General features: G+C 40.7%; 1 protein-coding gene across 1 annotated transcript in view; it reads left to right on the forward strand.

The window, feature by feature from the left end:
- The window catches only part of GRIP1 (glutamate receptor interacting protein 1), a 464,606-nt gene that overhangs the window by 360,845 nt on the left and 86,771 nt on the right, over positions 1-16,990 (forward strand). Inside the window, exons 14-15 of the mRNA XM_010841627.1 lie at positions 5,149-5,335; positions 6,010-6,155. Coding sequence (XP_010839929.1) covers positions 5,149-5,335; positions 6,010-6,155 — 333 coding nt within the window. The remainder of the gene's footprint in view (positions 1-5,148; positions 5,336-6,009; positions 6,156-16,990) is intronic.

A 16,990-nucleotide genomic window follows, 5' to 3' on the forward strand; every position in this document is an offset into this window, starting at 1 on the left:
ACCTCATGATGTACTCTGCATATAAGTTAAATAAGCAGGGTGAAAGTATACAGCCTTGACGAACTCCTTTTCCTATTTGGAACCAGTCTGTTTTTCCCTGTCCAGTTCTAACTGTTGCTTCCTGAGCCTGCATACAGATTTATCAAGAGGCAGGTCAGGTAATCTGGTATTCCCATCTCTTTCAGAATTTTCCACAGTTTATTGTGATCCACACAGTCAAAGACATTGGCATAGTCAATAAAGCAGAAATAGATGTTTTTCTGGAACTCTCTTGCTTTTTCGATGATCCAGCGGATGTTGGCAATATGATCTCTGGTTCCTCTGCCTTTTCTAAAACCAGCTTGAACATCTATAAGTTCTAGACTATATATTCATATATATATGATATGTTCATATGTATGCATGAATAATTATATATTCTCATATAGTATTCACAATTACCCAATGAAATAAGTATTATAATTAAATATATGCAATATATAATATGATGTATATATATGCTGCAATAATACATAGTAAATAGTAAGCACTATTTAATTGTTAGCTTTTTTGAATAGTTTACGTGTTTGCTATTATGGTGCCTAAATTTGAAATATTAACACTGCTCCAAGACTTAGGCATATTTCACCACATTTCCATTTAGGCATAATATAGAAGTTGAATATTCCCATATAGTGAATCAGGATTTGTAGTGGATATTTGTAGATGAAATTTTTACATAAAATGGCTTCATGTGCAGCACCGCTTACTGAGAAAGCAGGCTAACAGCCCTCATCAGGGAAGAGCAATTAAAACAAATGCATTCATGTTTGCGCTTCTGCTTTAATGGCTAAACATTTGTTTGTGTTAGGTAAGACTGCTAGGTTGATTAAGGACATTAGTCATGACAAATAAATGATAATCTGTTTGGCTATTGCAGGTTGATATTTATACATCTTGAATTTTGTAGTAGGAAACAAGGCCAAGGCCACACTGTCACCAATACCCATAACCTAGTGATAAATTCTCTCTTAAACAGCACGTTATTCTCCAACATAATAGAAGTATAAGCAGAAACCTGGTTCTAGAAATCTGCTCTTAGCATTCTCTGTAGACATTAGCCACTAGAGCACCACTGACCATATATCTGCCAGGATTTATGTGTATCTCAGGAAATTATACATTTTATATTTTAATCAAACAAGAAGATTCAGAAAGCTATAAACTTTTATTCCCACTTCAGAAAGACCTAAGAAACTAATGTTAATTTTCCAAAATCAGAAGAAAACTGAGGATTTAGTTTTTCAGTTTTATCTCTCTTTTTATTTTTTGCTTGAACTTGGTATGGTGACGTTAGAGGTAAAGGTTTTCCCAAATAACAGATAATAAAACGTTTATTGCCACTCTCACTATATTATGGTTTATTTCCACCACTTTATTTATGTCTTTATTTGGTGCCACCATTTACTGCCCCTTTTCTAATACTTACGTTCCTAGAGCAACCAGGCCATTTGTATGGATGGTGAATCATGGTAAAGTCACAACAAATATAATAAAAATCTCTTAGCTGTATTGGTGATCAGAGGCCAGAGCAAAACAGAAAGAAAAAAAAAATTCTTACTTATGTTTCTAATACAAAGGAAGGACATGGCCAGAAAAGAATGAAATTTTCTCACATAAATATTAAAACATTCTCTGTTATTGACCAAGGAGGAAAATACAGGAAGCCTGTTACAGCATGTTACAAGGATTAAAAGAGGAAAGTCATGTTTGTGTCCCAGGGAAAATGTTAAGTACCCCCAGCATCGGTTTCCAGGAGTGTCACAAAGCCCTGGGACATGGCAGAGCCATGTCACAGAGGGAACCCACTTATCACCTCTTCCGTATTCTTACTGACCTTTCCCCCACAGCATGAGCTGCCCCTTTTTCTGCCATAGAGGATCAAGGCCCCTCCCAGAAGCCCATCATCCCCTGTGATGGCGGGGCATGACTGAGCAGTGGATCTGGCTATTCCGCCCAGCTTCCTGCTCCGGTACACAGGGCCAGTGTAGACGCTTTCCTGTTTGCAGTTTGCCTGAATTGCAGCAAAGGGTAGACCTTACAACACGTTCTCAGAATGATCCTTGCCTCTTCTGTAGTCATCGCTTACTGCTAGGGAGGGCACCACTGGAAAGAGCTGAAAGGAAGAGAATGAAACAACCTAACAATTTTTGTGCCTGCCACCAGCCCCTGAAAAACAACCGGAATTCAAAGGCAGCTCATGGTAAGCTTTTAAAATGACCATGCACAGAGCTCTCGAAGGGGTCAGCTTAAGAGCTGCCCTACCCCTATTTGGAGGAGGGAGCTGTTGACCACTCCAACTGTCTCCTGAACTGGATCATGTGATGTACAATGTGGACTCTAATGTGGAACACTTAGTGAGATATAGGTCTTCAGTTACAGAATCCAATAATTGTAAGCACAGTATATGAATAAATCTTTGATAATTACCTGGCAGTGGAGATACCATGATCGTGTAGGTGGTCTTCCCAGGGTGGGGCTTCTCCATTGTAGTCCACATACACTGACCCCTACAATTTCCCCAAATGAGGGAAATTCTACTACAGAATTTGTGATAGTAGGGGGACTGTGTTTGTGCTTTCCCTTTTTAAAAAGAGAATCTTTGAGGTCCATTTCTCTATATACTTTTCAGATGCTTTTTATATCTGACAATAAATTTCACAGCTGTCTAAATTAAGAAAACATTTGGCAGATTTTTAAACCTCAGAGCTAAGAAGTCATCTTTGGCCTCCCATTACTTGGCCTTTCCTTACAGTAGGAAACACAAGGATTGACAAAAACACAGGGTGAACTCCTGCAGAACCCTCCAGAAAAGAGTGAGAAGAGGACAGAGCAGATGTAAATCCCGAACACAACCTTGGCACACACGCGTTAGCAGTGTTCAAACACAGCACGTCAGCAGTGTGGTCATTTCCATCTTCACTTGTGAGTAGAAGCGGGCACACCACAGACCAGAGCCAATACCTGGCAGGAGTATTTGCTGCTTTGCTGCTGGAGGGAGAGAATGCATTATACAGAAGTTTAAACTACCCGGTTGTAACTCATAAATAACTTTTATTTTCTCCTGCTTTTTGACCACATTAATGAAGCAGGATAATCAAACTCATCTTTTTCTCCTCCAAGTAATATTAGTTTTTTTTTGTTTTGGCCTATCATCTTTAAATCTGTAGTTTATCTTCTTTATCTCTATTGGTCATTTTCAAGACTTTAATATGTGTGAGTAATCAGTACAAGCAATTTCCAATGAAATTGTACTATTTCAAAGAACAGATTCTAGTACGTCAGAGGACTTTCAGAGTTAATGGTAAAATCCTAAGGTATTTAATATAATCCTGTACTCTTCATAAAATTATAAAACCAGTGTTTAATACATTTTTAATTCTAAATTAAATGTCCTCATAATTTCTACCATCTCAGCTTGCCTCCAGGTAGAGGTTATAGATTTAATGATACCCATATGAATTAATACTTATTTCTATTTTCAAAACCTTCTAGAAAATGAAATTCCTCAACTGTCTTCTGATTCAGAAAAATATAGCACGTCTTTCCCTCAGAAAGTCTTTGCTAAATCTAAACTAATCCCCCCATTACTATTAAAGTGACCTATTCCTTCTTGATTCTTTCTTAGTGGAAATGGTAATCAGCTGACTTAACAATTCAGACTTTTAACTCCAGTTGAGTAGTCCAAAAGTCTATGCCAAATTGGGATGGTAAATGGAAAAAATATTAATGTGGACCTATAGAAAGTTCCATATAAAGTAAAATATACTTGTTGAAGTCCAAAAATCTTCACTCAGAAGACAGAGTGCCATCTGCCTAAGGGTGATGTTCTAATATTATATTCCCACCTGCTATGAGTACTAACTGGAAAGAAATGCAACCCTCCAGATTTTTGCTGACATGAAATGGTACCTTCTACTGGTTTTGTGCCACCAATAACAAAATGTGTGATCTGGAGAGCATTCAGAATACAGTTGTGATATTAACAAAGCCACACTAGAAAACCCAATCTGAATTGACATTTGATTATGTGTCCGATCTTGGGATTATAAGCCACCATCTATAAAAAGATGAGGGTTGGAGGCTACTTTCACCTCCTAAAGCAGGCCACTTTAACCTCAGTGACATTAACCCTGCTGGGAAAGAACAGTGACAGTGCCTCTTAAGAAGAAGTAGATTTTCCTTACTCCTCATGGGAAAACGATACACCTCACCATCCTCTGCAGTGTCAGCCTGAATGCTGGAATGATCCACATGGTAGAAGAATTGGAGTCCTGAAGGACCAGTCTCGTTCCGTAACTCAGCAGACCAAGGGCTGATTCCAAAAAGGAAAATATTGATGTTATAGAACCGGATTCATCCCACATGGCTTTAGCCATGGAAATTCCAGGCAGTGGAATTTCAGAGGGGAAAAGATCTGGTTCCAGTCTTTAAGGAACTCAAGAGTCTAGTGATGAGACAAGAAGGAAAATAAAAAGCTGATAAATGCTGAAATAGGACCATGTATTAGAAAAGTGGAAATGTATAAAAGTCATTTAAATGACTCCATCATGCCAAGCCAATGATAGATGAAGGTTGATGACCAGTACATCCTTACCACCTCAGGAGCCAGACTTAGATCAATTGTTTCTTCAAACCTGAAGGTCAAGTTTTTTGTAAAAAGCTAGAAACTTAGGAACAAATATCTAAAGCAGGGGGGAAAAGTTAAATCAGTTAGCCCAACCCCCTTTCTCCTAGATAGGAAAGAGATTAATGACTTAGTCCCAAGGTCACCCAGCTGGTTTCTTAGTGGTTGAGCCACGACTAGATCCCAGGTACCCTGACCCCAAGACCATGCTCTTCCTACAGTTGCCACAGCTGTCCTTGATATGAGAGGTGGGTGTGACGAGGGGCTACACTGATGCTATGACTTAGATGTGACAGATATTGGGCGATTCATTTACCCCATTCAGCTCTAGTTAAACTTTTGCTTAAAGACCAAAACCTCATGTCCCACCATTAACAGTGGGCTTTTTTTTTCCAGAGACATGATCTGTTTCAGAAACACTGGCCTTCCTGGTGCCTGTTCCAGTTTAAAGTCATTTCTGCTGTGTGTGTTTGTTCCTCTAGTGTCGTTAGCCTCTAGCACCGTGGGCTTGGCTGGGCAGGTCGTTCACACAGAAACCACAGAGGTTGTGCTGACCGCGGATCCTGTCACAGGATTTGGGATTCAACTGCAGGGCAGTGTGTTTGCTACAGAGACCCTCTCCTCTCCACCTCTGATTTCCTATATTGAAGCTGACAGCCCAGCCGAGAGGTGAGATCCTTTCTTTCACAGCATCATTTTCTGCCCTGCATTTCTTGCTGGCTATCTTCAACTGGCTAATAAATTATGGAACAGTGCTCAATGCAGGAAATGCAAGATGAGATGAACTCTCTGTTCTGACAATAAAATATTATGTTCTTGATCAGGTTGGAGAAAAATAGTGAGCCTGGGTGGTGCCTTTAGCAGATTTTTGTCCATCGGGGACTAGAGGCTAAATTAATTAAAAAGAAAAAATCCATTACAAAAAAAAAAAATCTCTGAAGTCAAAACTTCATGATAATTTCTCTGCCATGGGGAATGCACATTCATCATTACTGTATATTGGTTCACATCAGATTATAATAATATCATGGTGCTAAATTATGCATTACTTCTCTGGGATATTTCAAGATTCCTTTGTTCACATTGGTAGCCATGAAATACAAGAATGTTGGACTTGCATATAACTGAATCACTTTGCTGTATACCTGAAAGTAACACAGTATAATAAATCAGCTATATTTTTATATAGAAAAAAAGAATGTAAGACATAGCAGTTGACCTAATAGGATGCCCCACAGCAATGAATAAACAAGAACAAATGCTATATTGAAAGGATCTTGGCAATGTCAACTTGAAAATCATTTACTCTGTCTACAACCTGTAATGTCTGGTTCTAAATTTAGATGTGGGGTGCTTCAAATTGGAGACAGAGTGCTGGCCATTAATGGAATTCCAACTGAAGACAGCACCTTTGAGGAAGCCAATCAGCTCCTCCGAGACTCTTCAATCACAAGCAAGGTCACGCTGGAAATTGAGTTTGATGTTGCAGGTATGATCATATAATCTCAAGTCAGCTGCATAGTTGGGAGTGGACTGCATGTGAATTAAGTGGACTATATGGCAGAGAATGTGGGAGGAATGATCATTTTTTATATACTGAATGTGTTTTTGTTTGGGAGGTTTGGGGTGTCATTTTGAATTGTGCATTGCTTTTGTATTATTCATTAAAATGTCACCACAAGAACAATTGAAAATAAATGTGACAAAATGAATAAGTAATAGCTTTTGTAAAGGTGATAAAAAAATCATGTAGCCTGTATTCTTCCTGACTTTTCCCGTATATGCTTGAGAAACCATAGTATTCAGTCATGAGGACAGGCAATGCCTCTCTTTGACTCTTCCTACTGCAAAAAAAAAAAAAAAAAATTGAAGGTTCTGTAGGGAACAATGAAAATTCATTAGATGAATTTATGTAGGCCAAGTAGGTAAATATTTGGTCTCTGGTGTTAAAGAGAAGTTGCCACCAGACACTTGTTAAAAATGACAAAGAAGACTTTATTCAAGACTACTTCCATAGTCATCAAAACTTGCCATAGCAAAGAGAGGGTGAACTTAACATCAAAAACAGCAAGGGTGTTTATGTTTAGTCATGGAGGAGGTGTTTGTCAGTAGCTAATAGGTATACAGGTTTCAGAGGTAGGCGCTAGTTCTCATTTAATAAAGTTGTCTTCTCTTAGTGAAGTGTTACTACCATCTCACAGACCTAATAACCATTGCTGCTAAGTCACTTCAGTCGTGTCCAACTCTGTGCGACCCCATAGACGGCAGCCCACCAGGCTCCGCCGTCCCTGGGATTCTCCAGGCAAGAACACTGGAGTGGGTTGCCATTTCCTTCTCCAATGCATGAAAGTGAAAAGTGAAAGTGAAGTCGCTGAGTCTTGTCCGACTCTTAGTGACCCCATGGACTGCAGCCCACCAGGCTCCTCCGTCCATGGGATTTTCCAGGCAAGAGTGCTGGAGTGGGGTGCCATTACCTTCTCCGAATAATCATTAGCAATCAATAAAGATATGCCTTTGGGCATAGGGATCGCATTATGCCAACAAATATTTGCTGAATAGTTATCATAGGCCAGTTATTCTACTATACAACAGAGATACAGCAGCAGACAGGAGAGGCAAATAGCAGGACAGAAGTTAATTTTTTTAATATAAATTTAGTTGGCAGTCATACTTTGAGGGAAATAAAGCAGAATGGGAGTTAGAGAATGTCGGTAGGGGGTTTATTTTCATAGGGTGACTCTCTAAGGAAGAGACATTTGAGCAGAGATTTGAAGGTTGAGAAGGAGCAACAAGAACATTGCAGGCAGAAGGAGCAGCCAGTGTAAAAACCTGAGCCAGAATAATAACCTTGGTGGATAGGAGCAACAGCAAAATAAAATTTAAAAAATGCTCATGCTGGAGCATATAAAGGAGTTGGGGATAGGAATCAGATTTGGCTTTGGAGTTGGGGTAGGAGAGGTTGGAAGGGGCCAAGTAATGATGTAGTGCCTTGGTAAATTTTTAGATTATAGTCCAAGTGTAATAAAGTCATGGAGCATTTTATGGAGGAGAGTGAGATAACCTGATGGATGTTTTGGAGAGATCTTTATGAAGTGCAGGGGGGACAGTAGCAAAATCAGAACAAACAAAAGGTTTAGCCATTGAACAGGTAAGGAATGATGATGGCTTGACAGCTTCCAAAGTGGTAGTGCCAGATATGGTGATAGAGAGTGGAATTTAGGACGTGGCTTGAAGCAGAGCTTGCATAACTTCCTTATGGATCAGATATGGACGATGAGGAAAAGGGAAGATCCTAATGATTCTGCGTTATGAGGGTGTGAATGGTTGAGTAGATAATGATTTTTTTAAACTGAGAAGACTTGAAGCATACAAGTTTGGGGATTACAAAGAGAGTTCTATTTTAAACATGAGTAGACAAATCCTACTCATCCTAGAGGGGAAAAGAGAACAAGCACATCCATTACTTACTCGAAAGACAGTTACCATAAACCAGTTACTAAGTTCTAGGCACTGTGCTACGTTCAGATCATTGAAAGAAATAATTGAAAGGCTCGACATATTCAAGGACCTTGCAGCCAGTTAGACATGAGAAAGAATTGCAGAAAGATAAGAACAGACTTGCTAGAAGTGATTCGCCACTGGGATGCAGAAGGAAGTGCCCAGAGACTGCAGGCTATACCTCCCAGAGCCTAGGACTGGGGTCTGTGCTAAAGAGCAGAACAGAGGAGTGACCAACACAGTGGTGATGGTTAAAGTCATTGGAATAAAGGACACCACTAAGGAAAGAGTAGTGATAAGAAGGGGACTGAGGTGGGAATTCCGTCTGAGGAATACTGAGATTTAAAGGGAAAGGATGCTAGTAAAGGAGGTGATGAAAATGATATAGGAGAAGTAAGAGGAGAACCAAAAATGCTGGCATTTTGGAAACCAAAGCAAGAGTTTCAAGGCAAAAGTCATGGTCGATAGCATGAAAAGGCTATGGAGGATTCACGCAATAGAGGCAAGAAAGAAAATGTCCACTGGGTTCGGCAATTAGGAAGAAAGTCATGGCGGAGAAGTTTCAAGGAATCAGGGGACAGAAGTCAGATTGCAGGGAGCTGAGGGCTGAGGAAAGAAAGGGTAGGGAAGTACAGACAAGCTGTGCTTGTTGTCTGCCGAGAAAGTGGGTTTTGGGAGATGGATTGGCAGGACAAATGCAGTGAATAGATGAAAAGGACAGGAGGCCATTGGGGGCTCATCTTTTGAGAACTTCTACAGCATTTAGTTACATACTTTGTGCTCTAGTTTATACTGTCTTATCTTCTAATCAGTGGTTCTCAATCAAAATCTGTTTTGCCCTAGGGGACATTTGGCAACATCAAGGGATTTAGCTGTAGGGACTGGGCTTCCCTTGTGGTTCAGCTGGTAAAGGATCTGCCTGAAATGCAGGAGAGCTGTGTTTGATCCCTGGGTTGGGAAGATCCCCTGGAGAAGGGAAAGGCTACCCACTCCAGTATTCTGGCATGGAGACGTGTATAGTCCATGGGGTCGCAAAGAGTCAAACACAACTGAGTGACTTTCGCTTCACTACTTCCCTGGCGGTCCAGTGGTTAAGAATCTACACTTCCATTGCAGAGGGCATGGGTTCAGTCCTGGTCAGGGGCCTGAGATCCCACATGCCATGCAGTGCAGCCAAAAAGTAAAAAATAAATTAAAAAAAAAAAAAAAATGAAGACATTTAGCTGTAGATGAAAGGAGATAGAGGGGATTCCAGGTTCAGATGGGTGTTATTTTGTTTTGTTAAGATTGGAGAGATTTGAGCATGTTTGGGGCCCAAAATATGTGAGAGAAAAAAGAGGTAATTGGTAGCTAGGAGTTTCCAAAGGGATGAGAAGGGAAGTTATCCAGAGCATAGGTAGGTAATTCGTCTAAGGCAGAAAGTAGAAGACCTTCGCCTAGGAGTGTGAAGAGAAGGATGTGAGAATAAAATTACATTTTAGCTGTGCTTCGGAAGATCGTGTGAGAACTGTCAAGCAAGGGTGAAAGGGTCAGCACCTTGGGGAGCTGAAAAGAACGATGAAGGTTCAGAATAGCTAATGGGGAAATGAATGAGATAACCAACCAGATTCATGTAAAGGGATTTTCAAGCTGGGTGGTAGACCAAGCAGAATCCAGAAGCTCTCAGTCTATAGCAACATCGGTCTTTGTGGTCAAGTTTTTTGTCAGGAGACCTCCGCTGCTCAAGAATAAAAACAGAGATAGTAGATGGTTATATTGATCCAGAGACTGTTTCCAGGGAAGTTTCAAAGAAGGAGCACGTAAGTCACGGAGGTTCAAATCATCACAGGAAGAGCAGAGATAATTATGGTAATCACATGAAAATTTATCATGATATTTATCAAATGCTTACTCTATGGCTTGTTACTTTCCTGTGTGTACATTAGCTCATAGTCTTTAAAACAGCAATGGAGAAGGTTACTATTGGGTTGGCCAAAAAAAGTGTTCGAGTCTTTGTTCCATCTTATAGAAAAAAAATCTGAATGAACTTTTTGGCCACATGAATATTCCTATATCCCCAGTAACAGAGGCTCACGTTAATGGTGGGGCTGGGATTTTAACACAGGCAGTGAGGCTCCAAAGGCCATGTTGTAAGCACTACATATACTGCTTGTGCTTGAGAGAATGTGTAATAGGTTAGAGAGGCACAGAAATCAATATAGGATCAGCATGAAAGACCAGACAGAAAGGGAGCAGTTAAGGAATTAGGAGTCTTCAGGGAGAAGAAAGTAGGGGAGTGAGAGAAAGGGGATTTGAGAGCTAACAGCTGGGAGACTGAGGTCAAATGGCATATTAGAGTTTAGGATGTCAGACATAAAGCAAAGTTCCAGGGTAGTGAGTTGCTAAAGCAAAGCAGAATGGAGGCAGTTATTCAACCCAGAGGTCTGAGTGTTGGGCACACAGTGTGATGGGAGGAGCACTACTTGGTGAAATCTCGAAGAAGGGGTGCAGGACTCGGGATGAGGAAGGCATGTGAACTGGCTGCCCCTGACACCCAAGCACAATCCTATCAAAGAATCTCTGTAGTTGCTGTTCCTCTGCCTGGGCAGCTCTTCCCCAGCATATTTGGGTGGTTTGTTCACTTCACTTGCTGCTAAGTCGCTTCAGTTGTGTCCGACTCTGTGCGACCCCATAGACAGCAGCCCACCAGGCTCCCCCGTCCCTGGGATTCTCCAGGCAAGAATACTGGAGTGGGTTGCCATTTCCTTCTCCAATGCATGAAAGTGGAAAGTGAAAGTGAAGTCGCTCAGTCGTGTCCGACTCTCAGCGACCCCATGGACCACAGCCCACCAGGCTCCTCCGTCCATGGGATTTTCCAGGCAAGAGTACTGGAGTGGGGTGCCATTGCCTTCTCCTCACTTCACTTAGATCTTTGCTGAAACATCAATTGCTCAAAGAAGCCTTCCACAACATTTATCACACTCAGTCCCCTTGCCCAGATTTATAGCTCTTCTTGGCCCTTCTCATACCCTGATGTTATGTCATATACATAACACACTTATTGTTATGTTGTATACAAGTATTATTATTGTCTTGTTTTCTCCAGTAGAAATATCTGTGATGTCTGAGACTTTGTGCCTTTTGTTCAAGAATATACCACAGCACGTAAAATAGTGCCTGGAATTTAGGAAGCTCTCGGCCAATATTTGGTCGATGAATGAATGAAATACAGTTGGCTCTCCTGAGGGACTAGGATCAGAAACTTCAATTTGCACCAAGAATTGATTTTATACTAATTGCATCTCTGAGGTTCCTGCGCTCTCTGTTTCTTCATGTCTACTCCCTTTGTACAAGTTTTCTCTGATTTTCTCAAGTTTTTTCTGATTGTGTATAATTGCTTCATCCTTGCTAATGTGCCCAGCCAGGACCAGCCAGTTTTAATTTCTAATTCCCAAAAGAGAGCATCTATTGGCACAGGCTAGGTGTAGCATCTTCCCTTTCTTGTCCACAGTGGCCAACAGTCAGTAAAAGACCTTGTAAGGATCAGTCAGATACACTGAGGGTCTAGTTTGCAAATAAGTCTGTCCAGTGGCCCCAAAATGTATTTACTATAATTGTAGAACATTTATGATGGGAAAACTATTGTAATCCAATACCTTCATTTATTTGAGAAGGGAAAATTGAGATTCAAGGGCAGAAACTCAAGGTCATAGAGCAAAGTGAATGTTACATAAATCCTGGGTCTGTTGACTTGCACCTGTCTTTATCTATATTGTATTACACTGCCTCTTTCAAGAGATATTAAGGTTCCTAGCATGAAAGAGCAGGATTTCTGAGCTTCTGCCCTACTGACATTGTTTGTTGAATGGAGATGCTTATCCTGTGCACTGTGGGATGTTGAGCAGCATCTACTCACTACATTCCAGTAATGGAATGGCCAGCGCAGCTGACTTTCTCCATAGCAATATCCACTAAGTATTTACTTGTGCTATACATGTGTCTTTATTTTATGTGTATCCTCAATATTTGTTCATTATTTATGTAATCCATTATATATATTTGTCTAATCCATTATATATATTTGTCTAATCCATTATATATATAATGTATAAACAAATATAAGTATATATATGTTAATTAAAGGTTAGGTTTTTAGGTTTTAGCTTAGGTTTAAGCTCCTAAAAAACAGGAACTATGAATATTCATTGGAAGGACTGATGCTGAAGCTGAAGCTCCAGTACTTTGGCCGCCTGGGGCAAAGAGCTAACTCATTAGAAAAGACCCTGATGCTGGGAAAGATTGAAGGCAAAAGGAGAAGGGAGTGGCAGAAGATGAGATGGTTGGATGGCATCACCAACTCAATGGACATGAATTTGAGCAAACTCCAGGAGACAGTGGAGGACAGAGGAGCCTAATGTGCTCAATCCTTGGAGTGGCAGAGTCTGACAGTGACTGAACAACTATTAAACCCACTTTGCTTAATTCCAACTTGCTATATAGGGGACTGGAAAAATGGACCTAAAGCCGTCTCCCCTGTCTTCCATTGTCCCAGAAATCAACCCATTTCAAATGAATAGAAACGATATAAAATAGGGCCAGGAAAAATATTTTTCCATCCTGTCATTCTCTCCTCCATTGCTCATGGCAGACATCACTAGTTGATTTCTGCTGAGCCTAGACACAGCATCAGAACCTCAATAAAACACTCTAATTAGTCATTACCAATCTACTGGTATATATTGAAACTGCTGGAATCCAGATAATCTTTTTTAGCCAATTGAGAATGTGAATATTTGTAAGATATCACTGCATGAGATATGAGCTATTTCAAGACTGCCCTGCCCTTTTCGATTCACTTCTGATTGTCTGGATGTGAACCACCATCCATTTCCAGTTCTTCCTCAGATATATACCCAGATACTAATTCCCAAACTGCTAGATCTCAGAGATTACCTATGTCTGTTTTATAAACATCCTAAGTGACACAGACAGTGGTTAAAAAGCTTGATTGTGAGTATACTTTGCCTGAGTCAGACACGACTGAGTGACTGAATTGAACTAAACTGATCTCTTTACATGGGCACCACCACCCAAAAAAATTGTAGTAACATTAAAGGAATTTTTCTTATGCTAAAGTTGCTTATAATCCCATCACTCTAATAAACAGAAACTTTTTATATATCTTTACGAAAGTCCTTTACCATACATATAATTTTGTAAAGCTATAATCATATGCACAATTTACAGTTTGCCTTTTTCAGTACTATCTTTTAAATACCAGTGTACAATATCATGAATTCTTGAAGTTTCTACTTTAATGCTGAAATTATTTTGTTGGAAAAAATACAGCTTTGTCTTTGAGAGAAGCCTCAACGAAAAATTCTATCAAATGATGTTTGCCATTATTACTAGAGTCCCCAGTGTTTTTCTCTGACTGAGTGGGACTTAAACATTCACATTTACCCACCTTATAGTCCCTTTATTTTTTTGAATCTCACAAGGTGTCCCGATTGATGAATTATTATGTGGTGGTTATCTTACTGTGCCAACAATGAATGCTTCAGGCTGAAAGAGCAGACCATTTGGAAAGAAGGAGGCCTTTGTTTACCCAAATGTGTTTTTAATTATAGTATTAACAAAGATAAAGCAAAACCAGGGAAGCACAAAATAACCACATGGGAGTCTAAGAAAATAAACATCTTGTTTACTCTTCTAAACCTATTGTTTCTCCAAATATTGGCTCTTTTTCTTCTTTATTAGCGTTTCCTTAAGAAACGCCAAATTAAATGTGCCTTCACTTTAACAGACAAATAATTGTATGGGGGAAAAAATTACCAAATAGAAAATAAATCATGTTGATGTTTAAAGATTCAAATGAAGCCACAGCTTGATCAAAGAGATTCATTTGTTGATATTTGTTCATCATTATAAATATTTCAAATCTTATGTAGTCAAAAGTAATCTATTACTGTTTTCCAGGAAGTGATAATGTCTCCTCCTGTGTCATTAACAATATTAATCTTGGTCAAGATTCCCTGCATTAAAAATGTAAAGCAAAATTTTGCTATAGTAACTAATTTAGATCTGTTTTCCGCCCTTATGAATTAATGACTCACTGTATAGCATCTTGGGCAAGATGTCATAGACATACATGGACACATATATACAAACAATACATTCCCCACCCCTTTCACAGAACAGAGACATCACTTTGCCAACAAAGCTCCATACGGTCAAAGCTGTGGTTTTTCCAGTAGTCATGTATGGATGTACATGAGAGTTGGACCGTAAAGAAGGCTGAGTGGCAAAGAATTGATGCTTTTGAACTGTCGGAGAAGACTCTTGAGAGTCCCTTGGACTGCAAGGAAATCAAACCAGACAATCCTAAAGGAAATCAACCCTGAATATTCATTGGAAGGATTGATGCTGAAGATGAAGCTCTAATACTTTGGTCACCTGATGCAAAGAGCCAACTCACTGGAAAAGACCCTGGTGCTGGGAAAGATTGAGGGCAAAAGGAGAAGTGGGGGCAGAGGATGAGATGGTTAGATAGCTTCACTAACTCAGTGGACATGAATTTGAACAAATTCTGGGAGATAGTGAAGGACAGGAAGCCCAGTGTGCTGCAGTCCCTGGGGTTGCAAGGAGTCAGATACTACTTAGCGACTGAACAACAACCCCTTTCACGGAGAATGTTTTCATAAAACCAGCAACACTAAAACAAACATACATGAAATGAGTTTTATAAATAGTGAAGCTTTTTGTTCCTCTAAAGCTTCTAGGACATTTACTTATGAACCATTTGGGATACTTTATCCAAGTAATAGAATAATCTATTCCTGTTACACTCATCACGGAGAAGGCAATGGCACCCTACTCCAGTACTCTTGCCTGGAAAATCCCATGGACGGAGGAGCCCGGTAGGCTGCAGTCCATGGAGTCGCTAAGAGTCGGACACGACTGAGCGACTTCACTTTCACTTTTCACTTTCATGCATTGGAGAAGGAAATGGCAACCCACTCCAGTGTTCTTGCCTAGAGAATCCCAGGGACGGGGGAGCCTGGTGGGCTGCCTTCTATGGGGTCGCACAGAGTCGGACACGACTGAAGCGACTTAGCAGCAGCAGCAGCAGCAGTTACACTCATGAACACTTAGGTGGGGGCTGTCTGTTTGGCTCCCATCCTATTTCCTCTACTGGATTAACGTGTTCATAAGAGATCTTTCAGTTGCAAGCCACAGAAAATGCACACAAGCTAATTTAGACGGGAAAAGGTGTTTCCTAGGAGCATACAGGTGTTTCACAGCCTTTGGGGACAAGGAATGTAGGCAGTCCCAGAGAGGGCTAGAACCAGGAGCTGTCGAGGCCAACCACTGGCCCTGTCCAAGACCTTGCACATCTCCTTAAGTACATTTGTTTCTTTCTTCTTCTTCCAATAGCAGCCTAGCTATTGGGGCATTTGGTCTAAATGAGCTTCTTCCAAATGCCCTCTCTGCCCCCAATCTGCATGCTAATTCCAGATTCTTAAACTTTCTCCTTTGGTGGTGGGAAGAAGATAACAATTAGCCTTCACAGAGACTCAGGAAAGTGATGAAAGGAAAAGATTGAGAAATCTTTTAGAAATAAATATTGGTGATTCTTGTAGCACCCAAAGTAAGAGAGTAAAGCACACCTTGATGGTTGCTATCGATACTTAACTGCATTTCTCTTTTTCTGCCCCAGTATATTCAAATTGGCCAGTCATCTTGAAGTCTACAGGCTTCCCTGGTGGCTCAGGCGGTAAAGAATCCACCTGCAGTGCAGGAGACCTGGGTTCAGTCCCTGGGTTGGGAAGATCCCCTGGAGAATGGAACGGCTACCCACTCCAGTGTTCTGGCCTGGAGAATTCCATGGACTGTACAGTCCATGGGGTCACAAAGAGTTGGACACAACTAAATCATTTTATCTACCTCAGATGGGAAATGGGAAGGATACAAATTCCTCTTGAATAAATAAGCAAATAAATGTATGTTGTTCTTCCTGGCATCTCTTAGTTGAGTCTTCATTGAGGAAGACGGCAAGGCTGAAGATAGGAGCTCAGGGTCTATGACACTGACCGAGCCACAGATGACCCACCAGGAGCATTAAGAAGAGAGGGAGGAAGTGGGGGAAGGCAACAGATTCCCTCAGGTGCTGCCTGGGAAGTGAGGAAAGAGCTGGGAGGAGAGGAAGGGCCCAGAAAGGGCAGACTTGCCTTTATCAAGTGGCCCCAGCTGAAACTGACGAGGGCTATTTGGGAAACCTTCACACATGAATTTTTAGACGCCCAGAGCGCCCAGAGAAATAAAAATTTTACTGTCTTCTCCAGTTTGTCTATGGTGATTATTCTGAGTTAGAAGATCAGGTTCTTCTAAAAGGTTTTCTGCCCAGATTCCTCATGGGAAAGTAGAGAAGACCAGAAAGATCAAGTTAAGGCAGAACCAGGAAGGAATTACTGTGTTTCTATGGGGCCATCCCAACTTTCAGCTCTACAGAGACTCAAAATGTGTTAAATATGTGATTAACAAATTGGACTCGGGCCTTGGGACCTTGTAGTTCTACCCACATCACAGCTGCTGTAGTTAATTCTGTGTGTGCAGGCTGGGGAGCCACCTTGGGGCAGAATCAAGCAGAAAAAAGTGACTTCACTGAGCCATCCCACAAACTTCCCCTTATGCTTATGTTTCCTTTGCTCCTGGCTAGCCCTTCCCACCTTTTCCTAAAACTTCCAGAAAGGATCATAGTCATTAGCTACTTAGTATGAATAGATATTATCTCTTCAGAGGCGAATATTTCCATTTTAACCGCATCTCTAATTGAAGGCTTCCCAG

The sequence above is a fragment of the Bison bison genome, unplaced genomic scaffold (genome assembly GCF_000754665.1).
Source record: "Bison bison bison isolate TAMUID 2011002044 unplaced genomic scaffold, Bison_UMD1.0 scf7180017864163, whole genome shotgun sequence".
NCBI classification, from domain to species: Eukaryota; Metazoa; Chordata; class Mammalia; order Artiodactyla; family Bovidae; genus Bison; species Bison bison.